This window comes from Dichomitus squalens, assembly GCF_000275845.1.
Source record: "Dichomitus squalens LYAD-421 SS1 unplaced genomic scaffold DICSQscaffold_4, whole genome shotgun sequence".
NCBI lineage: Eukaryota > Fungi > Basidiomycota > Agaricomycetes > Polyporales > Polyporaceae > Dichomitus > Dichomitus squalens.
The window spans coordinates 1,646,487-1,665,107 of NW_006766886.1; the positions used below are offsets into that span (position 1 = coordinate 1,646,487).

The 18,621-nt window shown below is 54.8% G+C and overlaps 5 protein-coding genes across 5 annotated transcripts; 2 read left to right on the plus strand and 3 right to left on the minus strand.

Moving 5' to 3' along the window:
* Positions 1 to 307: 307 nt before the first annotated feature.
* DICSQDRAFT_80852 (RdRP-domain-containing protein) lies at positions 308 to 5,145 on the minus strand (the record flags this gene model as incomplete). Its single annotated transcript, XM_007362704.1, has 17 exons — positions 308 to 1,204; positions 1,268 to 1,405; positions 1,460 to 1,470; positions 1,538 to 1,571; positions 1,624 to 1,780; positions 1,837 to 1,882; positions 1,937 to 2,032; positions 2,091 to 2,135; positions 2,187 to 2,231; positions 2,282 to 2,703; positions 2,762 to 2,915; positions 2,966 to 2,984; positions 3,045 to 3,494; positions 3,547 to 4,304; positions 4,366 to 4,465; positions 4,529 to 4,964; positions 5,021 to 5,145. The coding sequence occupies 17 exons, from the start codon at positions 5,143 to 5,145 to the stop codon at positions 530 to 532; spliced, it is 3,711 nt and encodes a 1,236-aa protein (XP_007362766.1). The 3' UTR covers positions 308 to 529.
* A 767-nt stretch (positions 5,146 to 5,912) lies between these two features.
* On the minus strand, positions 5,913 to 7,810 carry DICSQDRAFT_100502 (ribosome biogenesis protein Sqt1). The gene is made up of 4 exons (XM_007362705.1): positions 7,163 to 7,810; positions 6,898 to 6,970; positions 6,366 to 6,844; positions 5,913 to 6,301 (listed from the first exon to the last, which is right to left on the minus strand). The coding sequence occupies exons 1-4, from the start codon at positions 7,649 to 7,651 to the stop codon at positions 6,074 to 6,076; spliced, it is 1,269 nt and encodes a 422-aa protein (XP_007362767.1). The 5' UTR covers positions 7,652 to 7,810; the 3' UTR covers positions 5,913 to 6,073.
* Positions 7,811 to 8,483: 673 nt separating this feature from the next.
* DICSQDRAFT_153137 (uncharacterized protein) lies at positions 8,484 to 9,925 on the plus strand (the record flags this gene model as incomplete). The annotated part of the gene is made up of 3 exons (XM_007362706.1): positions 8,484 to 8,628; positions 8,698 to 8,831; positions 8,891 to 9,925. Exons 1-3 carry the CDS (start codon positions 8,517 to 8,519, stop codon positions 9,923 to 9,925), a joined length of 1,281 nt encoding a protein of 426 aa, XP_007362768.1. The 5' UTR covers positions 8,484 to 8,516.
* A 928-nt stretch (positions 9,926 to 10,853) lies between these two features.
* On the plus strand, positions 10,854 to 14,356 carry DICSQDRAFT_100506 (general substrate transporter). The gene is made up of 15 exons (XM_007362707.1): positions 10,854 to 11,763; positions 11,820 to 11,900; positions 11,957 to 12,016; positions 12,074 to 12,111; positions 12,176 to 12,317; positions 12,373 to 12,443; positions 12,496 to 12,550; positions 12,623 to 12,734; positions 12,790 to 12,832; positions 12,898 to 13,112; positions 13,168 to 13,361; positions 13,417 to 13,482; positions 13,540 to 13,661; positions 13,721 to 13,798; positions 13,848 to 14,356. Exons 1-15 carry the CDS (start codon positions 11,697 to 11,699, stop codon positions 14,193 to 14,195), a joined length of 1,692 nt encoding a protein of 563 aa, XP_007362769.1. The 5' UTR covers positions 10,854 to 11,696; the 3' UTR covers positions 14,196 to 14,356.
* A 39-nt stretch (positions 14,357 to 14,395) lies between these two features.
* On the minus strand, positions 14,396 to 17,173 carry DICSQDRAFT_53090 (alpha amylase; the record flags this gene model as incomplete). The annotated part of the gene is made up of 19 exons (XM_007362708.1): positions 14,396 to 14,551; positions 14,639 to 14,680; positions 14,767 to 15,007; positions 15,133 to 15,194; positions 15,261 to 15,287; positions 15,350 to 15,353; positions 15,408 to 15,550; positions 15,610 to 15,652; positions 15,704 to 15,771; positions 15,831 to 15,899; positions 15,969 to 16,031; positions 16,085 to 16,209; positions 16,261 to 16,297; positions 16,349 to 16,387; positions 16,435 to 16,530; positions 16,581 to 16,709; positions 16,757 to 16,786; positions 16,842 to 16,976; positions 17,039 to 17,173. The coding sequence occupies 19 exons, from the start codon at positions 17,171 to 17,173 to the stop codon at positions 14,396 to 14,398; spliced, it is 1,644 nt and encodes a 547-aa protein (XP_007362770.1).
* Between the last annotated feature and the right edge of the window lie 1,448 nt (positions 17,174 to 18,621).

The window sequence follows — 18,621 nt, forward strand, 5'->3', positions numbered from 1 at the left end:
ATCTTATATAAGGCCACCTCGCAGAGTCGTGATAGTGCCGCCTGGTCATTTACTTACGCATAGCAGACGTCATCGCAACCCTGCCTGCTGCAGCATGCTTGTGCAGCCGGATGTCAGACGCGTTTTGCTCATGCAGACCTATTTATAACATCATAACACTCACGACTTTCTGCGGCTTTGTAGCGCTCCGAACGTTCTCGATGTCAGAACGAAGATAGCACCGGTGACTTCGACTTCGACACGCCGTTCCAGACAGGTACCTTGCATTAATATGATCAATTGGTAACGTTCTCTCGGCCAACTATGTAGACGCTACAGGTCTCGTCACCGAACCGCTAATGCCATGAATGCGGCCGGTAGTTCAGCATGTCAATGGTCTGATTCCAACTCGATAGATGTGTAGGAACACCATCATGAACATTGAAAGCTTACACTCGCTATCTTGTACAATATTACGCCATACACGTATACAGTAACTTATAGGACGACAGCGAAAAGACTCCCGACCGCGCAAAAAGGCCTGGCTTGCTCACCACTCTCCAGCCGTCACCGCCCCGGAGCCGTCCTGCTCAAGCTTCTCGAGCATCTCACAGACGACGCCCAACCCGATCAACGCGAAGCTCTTCGCCCCGAACTGGTTCCTGTTCCGCATCCCGAAGTCCCACGCAGCCCACCCCTTGCCCAGCGCCGCGCGCAGCTCCTCCTCCTCCGCCTTCTCCCCGTCCTTCTCGCGCAGCGGCGCCCCAAGCCCGCGCCGCCGGTGCTTGACGTCGCGCACGAGCTGCGCCGCGTGTTCGCGCATCCGGTGCGTCCTGTCCTTCTTCCACCGCCGCTGCGAGCACTTCGCGAGGATCGCCCCGAGCGCCACCTCCTCCTCGCACAGGCGCACGTCCGTGTTCTCCGACGGCGCGTGCGTCAGGCAGATGTACCCCAGCTCGCGCGCGTAGTGCCGGAAGAGCGGCTCCTGCGCGGCCACGTCCGCGTCCGAGTTGTGCGAGCGCCGGAGCTGGCGGAGGATCGCGGGCTTGAGCGCGGTCGAGATGGCGTCGGACAGGGGCGGCTCGTTGATCGGCGTGAGCGGCGTTCCGTTGGGGAACGACGACGAGGGGGGGTCGATGCGCTTCACTACGATGTTCCTGAAGAGCTCGCCCAGCGCTCGCGTCGACTCGTAGTAGTCCGCGGGGCGATAGTCGGTGTCCTCCGGCTGGTGAGTATCATATACTGAGTCCGCAGTCGTTATGGTAACAATATATTTAATTCGAAGTACCTTCTTCCAGTCTGGCTTGGCGCGAATCAACTTGCGAGGCATGTTTTCGACGTTGACGGGCACTCCGTTCTTGGGATAGTCGACGGCCTGGCTACACAGTTGCGCGAGTCTCATGCAGTCCTCGTCGAAAGTGCCATACTGCGTACTGCATTAAAGGGCACCTATACACATTGATGATTGTTCAGATCTCACCTTTGACTGGTCTGATAACGCGCCATAAGAGGCGTTCAGCCTGCAGGTTACATCACCCAAGAGCCGGAGAAGACACACCTGCGATGACCAGGTGCAGGTCTGCCACAAGACCCTGTCAAAGTCGTCATGAATACCGTGAGTAACAGCGCGATTCGCCGACATACCACAACGTCGGACTGCATGTATTCCATGAAAAAATCGCAAATGTCGTCTACGGTGCTGTCGCGATCCAGCGGCTCGGGCTTGACACCCACATAGGACGCGGGCTCCACGAGTGTGGTGGGCAGAAGCGTCATGTCTTTGATAACGAGAAACTCGTCGCTGAGAACCAGAGAAACATTTAGCAGGAAGCCTCCAAGCGATCATCGAACACCCACCCGTCGACGTCTCCTCCGGCCAGCATAGATGCGAGCGACCGATCCCCTGTCAAGATGTTGATCAGAGTGTACTAGCCTTGGACCAACGATGTACACTCACCGACAGACGGCATCACGACGACGTTTCTGAGGTTGCGGAAGAAGCACACCTTGTCCGGGTCATCGGGAGGCTTGCCTATGGCCCTGACTCTTTGTACTGAGGGAGGCCTTATCAGTAGCCCTTGCAACCTAGGGATGATTCACGCAATCCTCACCATCTCCGGGGTGAATGTGAGGTGAGCGCGAAATGGACACGAGCCCTGCATGAGCAGTGTGAACAAGACTTCCAGTAATCCGCTGTGTACACTCACCCTGGATATATATCGGCTCATCACTGTCCGGCTGCTGGACACAAGCTAGGATCTGAAGTGAGTCGTAGATTTGATACCGTGACGCTTGGACATACCGAAAATCTCGCCCTCCTTCAGGCAGATTACCTTCTCGGGGTCGTGACCCGCCGCGATGTACGCTGGTCCCTCGTCCGCACAACCCACGAGCTGATGTGCTTCTTCGATCGGGATACGTGCATCGTGCTTGATCTCGGACAGGATGTGCGTCTGCGCGTAGTCGATGAGGCGAGCAATGAACTCGTTGTCCATGATATGCCTTGCCCGAGGTTTCTTTTTGCCAGTGTCCACGCCAGCTTTCCTTAGATGCTCGAGGATGTAGCGAAGGCCGTAGACGTTGCCGAGGTCATGGTCGCGGAGGAGCCCAGCCGTTTGCTCGATGGTGTCTCGCGCTTCGACCACCTTCTTCTTCGCCTTCTCCTGAAGGGCCAACAAATGTTGCTTGTGGATGCCGCGGTCTTCGAGGACGGCGATCAGCGGGCTGGACGAACGTCATCAGGATAATCACCATACTATCAAGTGGAAGAAGTAGTACCAACCGACACAGTCTGGCAGGGCCAGGCTTGATGAAAGCTTTCGCGATCTCAATCTCAGCCTCGCGCATGTGCTCTACGTGGAACTTCTTCATAGAGTCGCGGAGACGCAGCTTGATGCCTTCGAGCTGCTCGTCGACGACGACGATTCCTTTGCAACCTACAACGATTGAGCATTACGATGTTCTCCGGAAACAACCCTGTGCTCACCTAAGAAGCGGATCTGGAACTATGCGAGAGCGTCAGCCCCAATGTCTCCAGAGAAGGCACCGCTGGGAGAAGTACATACTGCGGAAGGCTTCAAGATCAACTTCCTCTTGTCGGGCGAGGCCTCGCAGAGGACGTCCCAAATGCGATCACGCAGTTCCACCGAGATGGTCCCTTGTCCGTCCGTAAACTCATACGGATCTGTTCCCAAATCAGGCACACCCTCTTCCCATTGTCCGATGGTGATCTTGTAAGAGGGATCCGTGCCACTGAAGGCCTGAGCAATTCTCGCTGCATACTTGGACGGCTGTCTAATCGATTTCTTAAAGGTGAAGTCACCGAGATCGTTACGAATCTTCTCAGGAGTCACCGGACCCTCCTCAGGGTGGTTGAAGTCGGCCATGAACCAGACTGTATGTTCGCGAAGACCGGATGTCGAGTAACCCAGGAAGCGGAACGTACGACCGGCGATCTCGAGACCTTGCTTCAGGAATTTCCCAAAGCGCTGCTGGATGAGGGAACGGCCGTTTACCTTGCTTTGCGTGAGCCAATACAGTCAAACCGCAGCCACTCGTCGAACGCACCTCGATGGGCCAGCGAAAGGACATTCTGTTCTCCTCTCGGAACTCAACGCGCAGGAAGTAGTCGCGGTAAGCATAGTACTTGCGAATAACGCGGTTGCTCTGAGTGTCATATGGTCCCTCGAGCAGGACACGAGTTGGAGTTATGATCGCGTGCGCACACTGGACCGAGCCCCTTGTACGAGGCGAGTCGTCGGGATCTACAATAGAAGCATGTACGTCCCGCCGTTCATCGCCCAGCGCCTTCCTGAAGCACTGCTCGACTGTTTCGCCGTTGCTCTTCGAGCGAAGCTTATCCATGAATCGGCGCAGGAAGTCCGCGACGAAGTCGGTACCGTCAGTACGTATCAGAGTGGAGACGGGCTCGCATAGACCCAGGATATCATCAGTATGCGCGAATCCGCTGCGCAGGAGAGCTTCGAGTTGGAAGCGGATGGGCCAATCGTAGCTGTTAATCCACTGATGGGTGATCTGGAGTTTTTCCGGACTGAAGTAGCCACACGACACAGAATTGATATTGACTTTTGACGGCGTTCGGATGCCTGCCTCTTCGCAAAGCGACTTGACGGCGTAACGCGCCTGTGGGTCGTTTAGGAGGAGCCGGATCTGGAACGCAAAGGGCGAGATGGACTCGTGATCCCCTCCGAGATGGGGCAGCCGTTCGCGGAAATGCCTGTTATCCTTGCGGTTGTCGCCCGTATATGCTCGATGCCGCGGTTGTCGTTCAAAGCGGGGAGGCTGCCACAACTCGAAGCAAACATCTGTCCACACGTGAGAACCTGCGGCAAGCCACACATTCGTTCGACGAAAAGGATAGCTCACAATAGTTGCCCTTGGACTCAGAGCCATAAGCACTCTTTTTGATATTCGGCAGATCAATGACCACGTGCTCGACCAGCTCCTCGGTGACAGCATTGCCCATCTGGCTCAAATCAGAGAGTAAGCCCTCAAAATTGAGCTCTGCATCCAAGCTGGCCACTCGTACCTCGATTCTCAAGAGCTTGTGGTCGTAGTCATACAGCAACTCACCGGAGATCGTATCGTCCCTACGAACCTCAAACTCCTTAGAAAAGTACCGATGTGCCGTGCTCGGATCTCCAGGACGGTGGAAGTAGATGCCGAATTGGACGGCCTCGAGAATGACCCGCAGGGAGTGAATACGCGCCAGCTTCTCCTCACGCTCCGCCTCCTCCTTTGGATCCACATATGGGGTCTTGTTGAGCGCCTCGACGAGACCCAGCTTGATTCTCTCCTTACTTCTCGAGATCCACAGCTTCCTACCATGTACTTCGACCCTGTTCCCGCGTTGCATTGCCCATCTGAAAAATTTGTGACCGATGGTGCTGTCCGGGAGCGTAAGTGTGCCCTTCCCGTTGCTGGGAAGACCGTTGTGGCTTCGCTCAAGCGTGATTTCGAAATTGCTACAATAGTGCGCATGGTAGTCAGCAGCGGCAGCTTCATAGGAGACTTCACATACATTGGACGTCCGCCATTGGCACGCGGGTCGTAGAAGTCTGGGTGGTTGTGGAGAATGCCACTGAAAGCCTCCTTGACTTCCCATTTCGTAGCCCGGCAAGGAATGTCTTCTAATTGGATGTTCATATTAATCGCAAGCTATGGAAGGGGAAGACAAGGAGGATGAGGATGCTGTCGAACAGAGTCTTAGAAGCGGATTGTCTTATATGAAGTTGCTACGGTAGGCGATTGCCGCTGCGGGAGCAAGGAGAAACAACAAAGCGGCGTTTGTCCCTTCCGTGACCTGCGAGCCACTCGCTCATTCAGCGTATGTAGATCTCAGGAAGAAGCTGCAGCAAGCCATGGATATATTGAGAAGCTGCCTGCGGCCTTGCTCTCAGTTCGTATTGGTGCTGCGGTAGCGGTCCGTGGCAAGAGGCAGACAACGAGCGCCAACTTGATTTTCTGACACGACGGGCATTGGCCAATGCCGCGGTCCCAAACAGGACCGGAGACAGGCTTGGAAATGTACTCCTGTCACGGTCACGTCCCAAAGCCTAGTTCCGGACCCGAGCCAGCCCGCGCTCTGATACCAGAAACAGGATATCGGCGCTCCCGACCATCCAAAAAAGGAGCAAACACGCTGATGTCATATAGTTTGTCAGCACTAATATCCCTTTTCGGGGCTTAGCGCCGGCCAGCTGGGGTCCGGAGCTAGGCTTTGGGACCAGGATCGGGAAAGGCGTACATTCTCGGTCCATTTCTTTGTCCCGATTTGGGTCCGGGGCATTGGCCAATGCCCGTCGTGTGATACTGTAATTGTGTCGTTCCCCATGTGGCAAGTCCCGTAATTCATGGAACTCGGATGCACCGATTGAGTCGAGAGTGCGGGTGTGAGGTTATTTCATGTCAGGAGAACTTCCGGATTGACTTCACTCAGGAAAGCAATTACAACATGAGATAATAAGGATATCAAGGAATATCTTATGGGACAATCTCTGCTCTCCGACACGAAGTGCTTCATAGCGATACATTGCGACCAGCTGCTTTTTGTTTCCTTGTCCGCCTTCAGATCTTACTCGGTCGGGAATACCAAGCAAACACCCTCGTCTCCAGCGCTGACGACGACGGCGCCCGCCATACCGAGGGCAGCGGCTAGCACGCCACCGCTGTGTCCTTTGTGTTCACGCACGAGTGTCCCCGTACGCGCATCCCACGTTCGCAAGACCTTGTCCGTCGAAGCCGAGACGATGAGGTGTCCCTTTCCAGGAGTCGTGAGGCGGTGTAGCGACGTGACGGCATCCTGTTTTGACCACCGGTCAAGTCAGAACGGTTCGTCAGGGATACTGTATACAGATCCAACCCACCTCGTGCTCAAGCGTCGCGCGCAACCGCATCGTACCCAAGTCCCATATGCATGCTTTCCCGTCGGTAGCCCCGGTGACTACAACGCCGCCAGCCGCTGGAGCCGCCGTCCCCGACAAGGGCACAGGCGGTGCCAGCTCGACGAACTCGACCGCTTCTACGCTTTCGCCCTCCTGGTGGCCCGCGAGAGCGCCGACGACCTCGCCCTTGCTCAAGCTGACCACACGGACGCCGCCGGATGTACCGCCGACGACCGCGAGAGTCGACGCAGGGTTGACAGCGAGGGAAGTGATGCCGTCCAGCGCGAACCGTTGGTCTTCTGGTGTGAGCTTGAAGACCGGGACTGGGGAGCGGGGGTCCCAGAAGATGAGAGTGCCTTCTGCGTCGGCAGTAATGATACGCTTTCCGTCTGGGGTGAAGTCGCCACAGGTTACTGGGCCCATGTGCCCTGCAAAGACTTGCATCGTGTTTCCGGAGGGCACTAGGAACATCAGTGAGCAGATGACTGGAGCATATGTGACAATAATGACTTACGTTGCCATAGCCATACTGTCGTATCATTTGAGCCAGCGAGCAGGACGGTACCCTTAGGGTGCCATCGAAGCCACTGAAAGAGACCCAGGATCAATCGACCATCCTCACATATTATTGTCCTAACCGATGGTTGTATACGAACATCCCAATGTGAATATCAGGAGCAGGCGATTGCATTTGGCATAGATATTCGCGTGCAATAAGTGCGATAGGTAGACTTCCGGCGCAATTGTTTCTAATGTCAAACAATGGATGTCGGACTTACCATTACTTCGTCAGGACCCGTCAGCTCTGTAAGGAACTCCCATTTGTTCCAATCCTCCTTGCCTACTCTCCTCCATATCCGCACTTTGCCGTCCATACCACCCGTCGCGATAAGTTCACCATCCGAGCTGAACGCGGTCGAGGTTACACTGTCCGTATGACCGGTGAGCTTCACAAGCTCGTCCCCCGTTACGATATCCCAGATATATCCGAGATCGTCTTCTCCACCCGATGCGACAAGTGGTGCGGTAGGATGTGTGGAGACCGCAAAGACAGAGCCTTTATGATTGGGAAAGTGTTGTATCGAGTTGTCCTCCCAGACAATTTCGTCCTCGGGTCCCGGACCCTGTCCATCTTCGTCGTCGTCCATGGGGTGGTCCCCATCCTCCGCGAGCTCGATGAGCACATCGTTCGGGTCGATGAAGTCCTCTCCCTCCGGGTCATCCTCTCTCTCCTGGAAGTGATGGTCTTCGGCGCGTTCAGCAGACATTCTAGGCGATCAAGAGGATGCAAAGACGAAAGCAGATGTGTTGTACTCGCAGTGACGTCTCTTGGAGCTTTATAACGCGAGAACGGACGCGGAGGAGGTGCGAAACAGCTGAGTAAACGTACTCTGCGGCTTTGTGATCCTCGATCTGACAAAATCTCGCGGGGCCGGAGAAGACGGAAAAGATGCGACCTACTCTCGCTTCCGTGAGCGGCCGCACGTGACTCTGACGATCTGCCATGTTAGAGCGCCCCGATCGCGGACGAGTGCATTCAACCTGCTCGACTTCCGAGTCCCGATATTTCAATACCTACGTGGCATGAAAGGCCGCTTGTGCTTTCACTTCAGGTCTATTATCAGTTCTGAGAAGGGAGCAAGCTCTGTAACTGTGGATCTACTGCTCGCTCTCTGTGTTGTAACTGCCTGGGCGAAGTCGCGCTCCAAGTCCCTGATGGTCTCCATCATTGCTTCCATTGGACATAGACGTCTTGCCCGAGTTCCGCGGCCTGGTCAACCTGCAAGCATAGATTTCGCTCGAAAGAACGCTACACCAGACAGCCGTCGATACCTCACGGTTGATTTCACACTTGCAGTGAATAAATAGGACTCGTGGGCGCACCTAGACAATCTCGCCACGCCTGTTATAGAGTCTCATGCTGCCAGCAATTGCTCTTGATCTCAAATCGCTATCTTTGACACAAAACCGCAACTTTCGACACCGCACCGCGCTGAACCACCCAAGTTCTGCGGCGACGTTCTATCGGTGCACGCTGCTGACACGTGCCCTGAAAACACCACCCACCAGCGGCTAAGAAGAGGCCGCACATCTAACCCTCGTCACTCGAATCTGATTTGGGTCCCAGGGTTGATGGGCTTCCACCTCAAGGCGTTTGTGGGTGCCATCCATAAGCTTGCTCCTTCCGCACCGTCCGTCCGCTCACGGGCACGAAGATTGCACATGGCGAGTCAGAATTCACCAGGTCTGAACTTTATCGGATGGTCTCCTGCCAAAACGTCCCTAGTCCGTACTGATTCGCCTCCCCCCTTAGATTCTTTCGGCGCCATCTTCGACAAGCAAACTGCCACTGCCAGTCCGATTGAGGGCGCAGACGCGGTCAAGGTGGTCAGTTCTGACCAAGTTCCGGAACACACAGACCAGACCACTCCGTATGGGAATGATAACGTACCTCGAGTGCCACCGTCGCGTCTCGACTACTTCTCACTGACGCGCATTGTATATAGCCCGGAGCACCATCCGTAGCGAGTTCCCCGGCCAGCCCTTCGCACGACGCAAATCCCCCTCTGTCCCCCCTGAACGAGTTATCGCCAGTAGACTCCTCCCGCTCTGACTCTGACGAGAACGAAGACACCTACGACATGCAGTATGACACCGTCCGGAATCTCCGTGTCAAGGGGTGGTCTCCGGAAGAGTCTCGCTGGACCACAAAATACCACAAACACTCCCTCTCCGCTCTCCACATCGACATCGTCTCCTGGAACGTCGACTTCATGGCGCCAGACACCGCAGGCCGCGTCGCCTGCATCCTCGACCACCTCCGCAAGGCCGTCCTCACGGACGAGCCGCAGGCGACGGTGATCCTGCTGCAGGAACTCGACGAGGCGAGCTTCGCGAAGATCCTCGAGAACAGCTGGGTGCGGAAGTACTTCGCCGTCACCCCACCCACCACGCGGCGCTGGCAGGCGAGCTACGGCCTCGCCACACTCGTCTCGCGCCCGGCCTGGATTGCGAATGCGCAGATGCTGCAGTTCAGCCACACGACGATGGGCCGCGCAGCTCTGCTCGTTGACGTGTCGCTGTATCCGCCCAGCGATTGGCCGAACGGTCCGAACCATGTCATCCGTATCGCGAACACCCACCTGGAGTCGCTCCCGATGGGGGAGCGCGCTCGCCCGCTGCAGCTGCAGGCGATCGCAGATATGCTGCGGGCACCAGGAGTGTTCGCTGGTGTCGTGGGAGGCGATATGAATATGATCGGTCCTGCGGACCAACGCATACACATCGCCGCTGGATTGCGTGATGCAGGTAGCGATGGACCCGAGTCATTGACTTGGGGATTCCAGCCCCCCTCGCGGTTCCCCCCTGGGAGACTGGATCGCATATTCTACACCCCCTCCCCCGACTTCATTGTGAAGCCCGTGAAGGTTATTGGGAGGGGCCTCAAAACAAAACGTGGTCAATGGGCGAGCGACCACCACGGTCTCTTGACCAGAATTTGCCTACGACACGATGACGATGATCCTGAGCTTGATTACTAAGAGCTGTGTATGATTTCCCCACCCTCTGAAAATACGCTTCCAGAATACATACCCCGAAACCGACGCCGTTGTCATATATACTAGTGTGTAGTAGTACGCTCTTCCCGTATTTCAGCCCCAGTTTTCGCACTTGGTACAACTTCTCTCTTTTACAATCGCCTATTCTCATCCAAGACTCCGATTCAACAAGAAAAAGTAGCATAGCATTAGACACAAAACTACCTAAAGGGAAAACCCGAACCTGCTTGACACGTAGAGTTTGATTCTACCAGAAAGCTTGTCGCCTGTTGCAGTAAGTACTGCTGTATCTTCTGGCTACATGTTCGCTATCGCTATCGATCGTCGGTCCGACTTGCCTCCCAGCATACATACTAATCAGGACATTTCGTTCTTAGGAATTTGGACAAGGGGCTCTGTTGATCCACCAACGAGCCGTCGTTTTACGCAGACAGCCACCGCTATATACAGAATGCTTTCTAGTTCGCCGCTGTGAAGTGTGAGAATGCCTCCTTCGGTGGTGGGAGGCCGCCACCGGTCTGTCCCGGCAACGCATCTGACGGATCACATGCGATGCGCACCGGCGTATCCCGCGCCTCACCTCCCATGACAAGCCGCACGCTGCGGAGGTTTTCTTGCATTCTTTCTTTCGAACTTTATGCGTCATATGGTCTATCATGCGCTCGAAGAGCGGAAGCCAAGAGCTTCGCCAGTCTCCGTGAGTCTCCTTCATAATTGACTCGTTAGGCAGCAGCTTCATCAGCTTTAGCGGATCTGAAGCTTCCGAGAAAAATAGTGAAGCTTCATCCTGTGGACTCGTGCCGGAAACCTTCATAGTAGGCGTCAGTGTTTCTGCGATTGAAGTATACGCGATACTCAAGCCCTGCATACGGTGAAGTCACCGCCCTACATTCGTCAAGGAATATGGCAGGGCCCCAGGAGGGTCTAGGGAAGGTATGGTAACAGACTGTGCTCGTTCGACTTCACTGTCCAGGAAGACATACAGGAGCTCTTGCCCATCAGCGCAGGTGGTCGCCACCATCTCTTTTGCTATTGCGCGGGTCCTCTGGCCGCTTCCGCTTCTCTCGGGCTCTCATGAACGAGCCTGTTCTTCGGTTGCAAACAGGCCAGAAAGCTTCAGAGGGTGGGACACAGTGACGCTAGCTGCTGCATGGGTATCTTACATCAAATAGCGCCACATATATGCCATCCGACTCGCTGCATTCTGGTTGAACATATGTCCAAGCATTGAGCAAACACGCTTGATGTGGGTACGGTTAGCGTTCGCCATCCTCCAGTTGCAACCCAAGTTCATCGCGCTCGTGAGCCTCGGCTGGTCAGGGTGTTTGTTCGGGAAATTTACCCGAGGCCAACCGGGATTCGTCACTCTTGCCTCAGCCGGACTGACTTCACACATCCGCTTCCCATCAGATGCGCTGTGGCGTCCACGACTCGTCCGGCCTTTTTCCGCGTCCCGACCAGCCCTTTGCCCGCGGATGGTCAGGCCGCCCAAAGAAGCTGGCCTCTGACTGTGTTCCTGGCAACTACCCCGCAATACCCCAGATATACCCCAGATGCTTTGCAGGTTTAGCCCGGAAAGAGAGGTTTGGGATGCACTCCGGCGCACTCGTGAAACTCACCAAGGAAGCATTCACGTAAGTATATAGTCGGGTTCGCTCTGCCTCGTGCGCACACGATGGTCCCCTTTCCCCCCTCAAGTATCCGCACCCGTTTCCCGAGGCTCTGAGCGACGCACATCGCCCTCTCCGTGAGGATGACCTCTCCTCCAGAATGGACTGTCATCGACTTCATCCACCGAGGCGCATGGTGGAGGAATCCCAGTGAGTGTCGATGCAGATCGGCGCGACATATGCTCAACGCGAGATGACATGGCAAGGCATACGTGTCCTCAACTTGCTTCTGCTCCTACCCCTCTTTACCGCTTCTATCAACGGTCTTGACTCTTCCTTGGTGAACGGTACGCATCCATGCAGCGGCGCTCATGAAACCTCCCACTCTGATTCGGGGCTGTAGGATTGCAGATTCTACCGGCGTGGCAGGACTACTTCGACCATCCTAATGGGAGGACCCTGGGTATGTAATGTCACGCTCGTCTAGACCTACCTAGTTCATTCAAACATCTCCAAACAGGTCTTATTTCCGCTGCCCAGGTTATCGGCTCTATAGCGGTATTCAAACATACATCTCGCTGCGCTATTCCCGCACTGACATGTGTATGTTGTGCTACATCAGGGTCTCCCGTTCACCCCGCTTTCGGCAGACCATCTAGGCCGGAAGCCTACGCTCTTTGTCGGTGCGGTCATAATGCTCGCCGGTGTGGCTCTTCAGAGCGCAGCAAGGACAATCGGCATGTTCATCGGAGCACGAGGTCTCAGTGCGTCATCCGTCGCTCCTCCGTCCCGCTTCACCTCCTTAACGACTCTGCACAGTTGGTTTCGGACTCACCTTTGTGCTTGGTGCGGCTCCCCTACTGATCACCGAGTTGGCCTACCCAACACAGGTGCGGGACGCCATACGCTCCGTCTCCACGATCATGCTGACTGCGGATTCAGCGCGGTAAGCTCACCTCAATGTACAACGCTTCGTGGTATATCGGTAGCATCATCTGTACGTAACCCCGCTTTCTTCATGGCGGCTTGCTGCCAGTCAGCTGACCGTGATGTGCTTCCGAACCTTAAGCGGCATGGACGTGCTTCGGCGCGTACCAAGGCGCAGGCCACTCAGTTTGGTCCTGGAGAATACCTACGCTCGTTCAAGCGCTCGGGCCTCTGCTCCAAGTGTCATTTATATGGTACGCTTGCTTCGATGCGGACATGAACGGAGTCCCGCTGACATGCCCGACGCAGGGCCGTCCCAGAATCGCCTAGATTCCTTGTGGCCAAGGGCCGGGTACGTGCTTCTGAGAAGCGCTCTCTCGGACATCGCGGCGTCCCTCTAACTTACACTGAATATAGGAATCCAAGGCCGCTCGTATACTCGCACGGTACCACTCGCTCACGCATGACGAGCAGGATCCGCTCATCATGTTCGAGATGGCGCAAATCCGACACGCTCTTAAGCTTGAGAAGGAAACTTCGAAGAGCACATCATTCATCACTCTGTTCTCAACTGTTGGGAACAGGAAACGTATGCTCATCATCATCGCACTGGCGGTCTTCTCGCAATGGAGGTCCGTGATTTCGGCTGTATAACATATGCTGAAGATTCACACACATTGAACTCAGCGGAAACGGTCTCGTTTCCTATTACATAAATCTAGTCTTCGAGGGTGTCGGCATCAAGGATGCGGGGACTAAAGCAGCAATCAACGGAGGACTCCAAGTTTGGAACCTGATAGCGGCGATGTCAGGTGCATTGCTAGTCGACAAACTCGGCCGCAGAACGCTCTTTATCATCTCCAACGTTGGCATGCTTATCGGTTCGTGAGCGTCTCGTGGTAACATTTGGAGACGGGTAAATGACATGGCTCACAGGTTTCGGTGCATGGACATTAACCACCGCTCTTTTCAACACTATGGACAATAAAGCGGCAGCCAAAGGTGTGCTGCCAATTTCGACTACCATATACCCCTGAGTGCTCACTCGACAATGTGTAGCTACCATCCCGTTCATCTTCATCTTCTACTTCTTCTATGATATCGCTTACACGCCTATGCTCATCGCGTATACACTGGAGATTCTACCGTTTAGCATTCGTGCTAAGGGGTTCGCCGTAATGGTGAGTAACGTCCTAGGCTTCACGTCTCGCAGTCGATGCTCACCCATTGCCTGAACCAGAACCTCGCCGTATCCCTGACGCTCGCGTTCAACCAGTTCGTCAACCCGTGGGCCCTTGACGCCCTTGGGTGGAAATATGTGAGTCGCCTTGCCGGCTGGCCTCTACCCTGTGCTGACTCCAATGTAGTACCTCGTCTACTGCGGCTGGCTCATAATCGAGCTCGTCTTCGTCGTCTGCTATGTCGTTGAGACGAAGGGCCGGACACTCGAGGAGACCGCCGCACTCTTCGACGGCGAGCAGCAGCCTCAGGTGCTCATGCAGCAAGGCGGAGAGGCCGCGACGATGTCACGCAACTTCGCTGCGCGCGGACCAGGAATCTGGGTGGAGCAGGAGAAGAGCATCGTTGCGGATGTCGCGCTCCGCGAGAATGCCCCGAAACGCGTGAGCGATCGAAGTTCGGCGTCGACGAGTATGAGCAGATACGATGAGGAGCGTTCGACGCACTCTCACAGTCGGATTTACGAAGCGATATGAACGCTGCTCCTTCATCTTGCCTCCCACCCTCCACCAGCTGCCACGTTTGTCCCTTATACCGAGTGCTGGAGTATTTTGCTAGTCATGTCAGCTCCACACTCGGTCTTGTCATACCATTGTCCCGTCATACCACGCACGAAAATACATGTATCACTAAAAGCCACCGGTACCTAGATCCCTCTATGCATCGGATAGCACTACTACTGGTCATCGTCAGTTGGCGTGTCTCTCCTAACCCAAACTTGAAGATCGCCAGGCGGGCAGCTGAACGCGCCCCAGCCTCCCGCATCGATCTGCACGACCTTTTCCGGGTTACTAGGCGAGTAGTACTCGCGGTACTTGGCGCCTGCGTTCTCCTGTGATGAAGAACCAAGCGATGGGTGCCGGCAATTAGACCTCAATCGGGGAAAGCGCAATACTGACATAGTAATGGTCGAACGTACCGAGCCGACGTTCATGCGAATTGTATGTGACAAAACAGCGCCCTTCGATGGAGTCCCATCGCTTCCCGCATCATCGTGTGAGCATCTATCCCTGCTGCAAACCAGATGGGCGGAGACACCAGAACGACGTACCTTCCATGCTGCTCTGGGACGTCTGCGTTGCTTATAAGCACCGCGCAGCCCCCATGCCCAGAGCCGGATCCGGGCTTGCCCTTGCGTACGAAACCGATGCAGTTCTTGTGTGCGAAGTAGTCTGACCGTGCACCGTACGCAAACTTCTTCCGGATCTCCATCAGGCGTTTCCGCCCTTGCGCGATGGAGGAATCATAGCATTCCTCGTTAGGGTATAGATCCCCATAAAACACACAGCTAAGGTCATATCAAGGCACGATGGGTGCGCCAGAGGGTGGCCAGGTAACAAAGATCGGCACACCAGAGAAAAGACGTTCAATGTTCGTGATTGACTCATGGGAGCAAGGAAGCTGAGGACTCACGGATGGCCTTCGCCATACAGCAGAATTAGAGCGTAGGCCTGCAGTTTGAAGTTGACACCGACCTGCGGTGCCGCAGGGCTCGTCAGGAGATCTCCGGGGGTGAGATCCATAGAAGAGCGGCTACTCACCCAGCTTTCCAACGTTTGTCCGATTTGCTGCAGACCGATTCGAAGTCAGTCTCATATGATATGGGTGCGCGGAAGCTTTGCAGATGTACCGTGCTGATGACGTAGGTAATCAGCGTCCATCAATTAGGGTAATCCGGGAGTACTCACTCATGGTTGTCGACGAACGTTACAGCGTCACCTGGTCTGAATGTCATTATGGAATTGTCGAAGATCTTCCTCAAATCGTACTTCGAACCGACTTTGCTGGCTTCGTGAAAGTTGTAGTGCAACGGTACATCAAAGAAAGTGACCTTGCATCGCTCTAATTAGCTTCACGTTTGCTGACCCTTCGTAATATGGAGTTGCTCACTAGTCCTTCGAACACCCTGATATACGGCTTGATCGCCTCAAGACTCCAAAGAAATCTCAGTGTCATTGTACGGGTGGGAACAGAAGACCCTCACTCGGTCGACCAATACTCAGCGACGGAGAACAGGTCCTGCCTTCCAAGAGTCTCGCGTACGTGTTTGATCTACCATTCAGTGTACAGTGAGAAGCTCGGAGGGTGGAAAAAGCTCGCATACGACGCACGAAGCTCAGCAAGAAACGCCTGTCCATGTGCTTGATGGCGTCGAGCCGGAAACCTGCTCCGCCCGTAGTCTACCGAAGGAGGTTAGTATGAGTGCTGCGGAAAATAGCAGAGCCGAGGAGTATCCCCAAAACACCCACCTGCAAGACCCAGCTTCCCCATGTCATCAGATCTTTTCGTACTTCGGGATGTCTATGGTCTATCTGGAGAACGCAATGTCAACAGGACATCGCGTCCACGCTATCACGCAACTTACATCTATGCCAAGGAGATAGTCGTAGTTCCCATTTTCGCGGTCTACCCATTCTGACCAGCCCTTGTGTTTGTCGCTACTTATTCGCCACACGCCCTTAGTCCTTGTCTTGTGGTCCCAGTCGAGTCCTAGGGGCGATGTTGAGAGTGACTGGAAGCTGTAGCTAAAAGGAGACCTACCCGTGAAGTGTTCATACGTCCATTTGAGGCTACTATACTGGAGGTATGTTAAGCAAAGGCGCATTGTCAACTTACAGACATCCTCTACCTTCTCAGCCCTTCCGTGGAAGTCAAACGCTGTCCACCCCTGCACAAACATGAGTGAGGGCCATGCTCATGACACGGAAGTCCCACCTCTATCTCTCTAGTTGGCCCAATCTCCATTAAACGGTTGTTTGGATCGACGGGAGTTGCCATGAATTTCTCTGGTCTATCCCCTCCCAGTTTGTGCTGAACTGTTCAGTCGCATGCCTCGATACGGGACCTCGCCGAATGCTCACATTGAGGACCGCGTCCACGAGGACGTCAATGCCGTGGGCGTTAGCGGCGGCGACCGCTCGGACAAGCTCTTCTTTAGTACCCCATCTAGTCGCAATAGTCCCTTTTTGATAGAACTCGCCAAGGTCCCACTAAGCGAGTCAGCGCCACGTATTCGCTCTCGATGTCCGCGACGCACCAAGTCATATGCGTCATAGCCTTGTCCTTGCTGCACGCCCGGCCCGTCATTCAGGAAACCCCCATCGCTCAGTGACAAAGCATACCTTTCTCATGGCCTTGTTTGGGGGCGGTAGCCACACTTGTGTAACACCCATTGCAGCAAGATTGGGAACCTCAGTCTCGAAATGCTTCCACCAGCTCATCTCGGGATTGTTGGCCTCCCAAGTGAAGAACTGCACCTGCGCGCACAAAGGAAATATCACCGTATGCTTTTCTGAGATATACGCCTACAGCTACTCACCATGAGAGCATTGTCATCCCCTGCTCTTGCAGGCCCCTTGAGCCTCATGTTGGAGAGAGCAGGTGGATAGTACCACCAGAAGGTGACATACTCCCAAACGCGGATCAATGTATCGGACAGAGCTCCCAGGAACATGATTGTCGACGACTTCCTTCACAGATGGCCCTAGAACAGAGGCGCATGCACAGGCTGTAGTCGATGAGATGGCCACGCTGCGGCAGATGTGTCTGTGCACGTCGACGCCGGTGCGGCCCACGCTGTCCGTCGCGGTCGCGTCCAAGGCGCGCGGTCAGGTGCTCAGGTTCACGGCTAATGCCGACGGTCCAAACTCCGACGAGCGCTCCTCATATATGTCCTCCCAGCGAAAATTGTTTCCTCACCGTTGCGGCCACCACGCGTCGCTGCGCCTTTCGTCTGCGTTCCGCTTGACATTAGGGTGTGGTCTCGATGCGCTTCTTGAAGTCCTGTGGTGGTGCTGAGCGAAAGAGCCATCTTAATCGCTCCATTCACCGAGAATCTACGTCGAATGGAGTTTCATGCTTTGGCAACACGCCTTGTCTGTATCTACACTATGTCACTCATTTAGCTTGCTCCAATCGTTGTCGATCCACAGTTGCACTATCTGACATCTCATTCGACGCTCTACGGCAAGAATACGGTATTTATGGTGGAATGCAAATGCGGTTATAAATAGGGTGAATGGGATGACGATGTCTACGTCGTCCAGCGACGTTAGTTGTCCATAGTGCCTGGGTCCCATCGTATGCCCTTAGAGATGAATAACGAAGGGGTTTGAGCAAACATTGTAAGTGACAAGTCTGCCTTGATGTGCTATTGATGCTCACGCAGACTTAAGATCCAGGCTGGGAAGTCGTAATCACTGGTACTGTCCCCATCCGTCGGTCTGTGCATCCTGACATGGATACGGACCGAAGGGTGGGCATAAGACCAGCGATCGCATCAGAGAGTTTCAGCGGCCAGCATCGACCAGGTGGCGTCGCCCCACAGCGTAACGGGTGCTCAGATCTGGGCTGGCGGGTTGCTGGACCTCTTCGTTGTCAAGCCCGTTCAATGCACATAGCATCGTTCTATCATAGGTGCCTACATCTGCTGATGAAAGCTAATACGCACACTGCCCTGGCGCGTCGAGACAGGTATAAATCCGATGCGGGCCCAATCCTTGTCAACTGCAGCTTCCATGATCATGAATCCGATGCCTTCAATCGACCATCGGTCCTCATGCTTGCAACCACGGTGTTCGTAGTGTATCCGAACAGGAAGGCTTCTCCGGAAGTTCCGTTATCTCTTTCTTCGCAATTCTTACTAGATGATGTAGATAAGTCCTGCGTCTTATGGTTTTGTGCCTCTATTGTAGAGACCGCCCAACGACGTGGAGCTCATCCGGTATGTTCTTTGTATCTTCCACCTTGACAGGTCATCTGACGACACCGAATCCGGGTGACAGGAACCCTCCGGTAGAGGTGCCTCATGCGGCGGTTGCTTCATACTAAGACAGGACAATTCGTCGAGTTTCCCGACTACCAGAGAGCTCGGCCATACGCCATCCTCTCTCATACGTGGAA

Bases quoted from the DNA above. Each gene is read 5' to 3' on its own strand.
- DICSQDRAFT_100502 (XM_007362705.1), bottom strand. From the start codon at position 7,651: ATGTCTGCTGAACGCGCCGAAGACCATCACTTCCAGGAGAGAGAGGAT. The intron at 6,971-7,162 runs GTAAGTCCGACA...GGTCTCTTTCAG, and splicing joins CGGGTCCTGACGAAGTAATG to TGGCTTCGATGGCACCCTAA. The intron at 6,302-6,365 runs GTGGGTTGGATC...TGGTCAAAACAG, and splicing joins GCGCGACGCTTGAGCACGAG to GATGCCGTCACGTCGCTACA.
- DICSQDRAFT_100506 (XM_007362707.1), top strand. From the start codon at position 11,697: ATGACCTCTCCTCCAGAATGGACTGTCATCGACTTCATCCACCGAGGC. The intron at 13,483-13,539 runs GTGTGCTGCCAA...GACAATGTGTAG, and splicing joins CAATAAAGCGGCAGCCAAAG to CTACCATCCCGTTCATCTTC. The intron at 13,662-13,720 runs GTGAGTAACGTC...TGCCTGAACCAG, and splicing joins CTAAGGGGTTCGCCGTAATG to AACCTCGCCGTATCCCTGAC.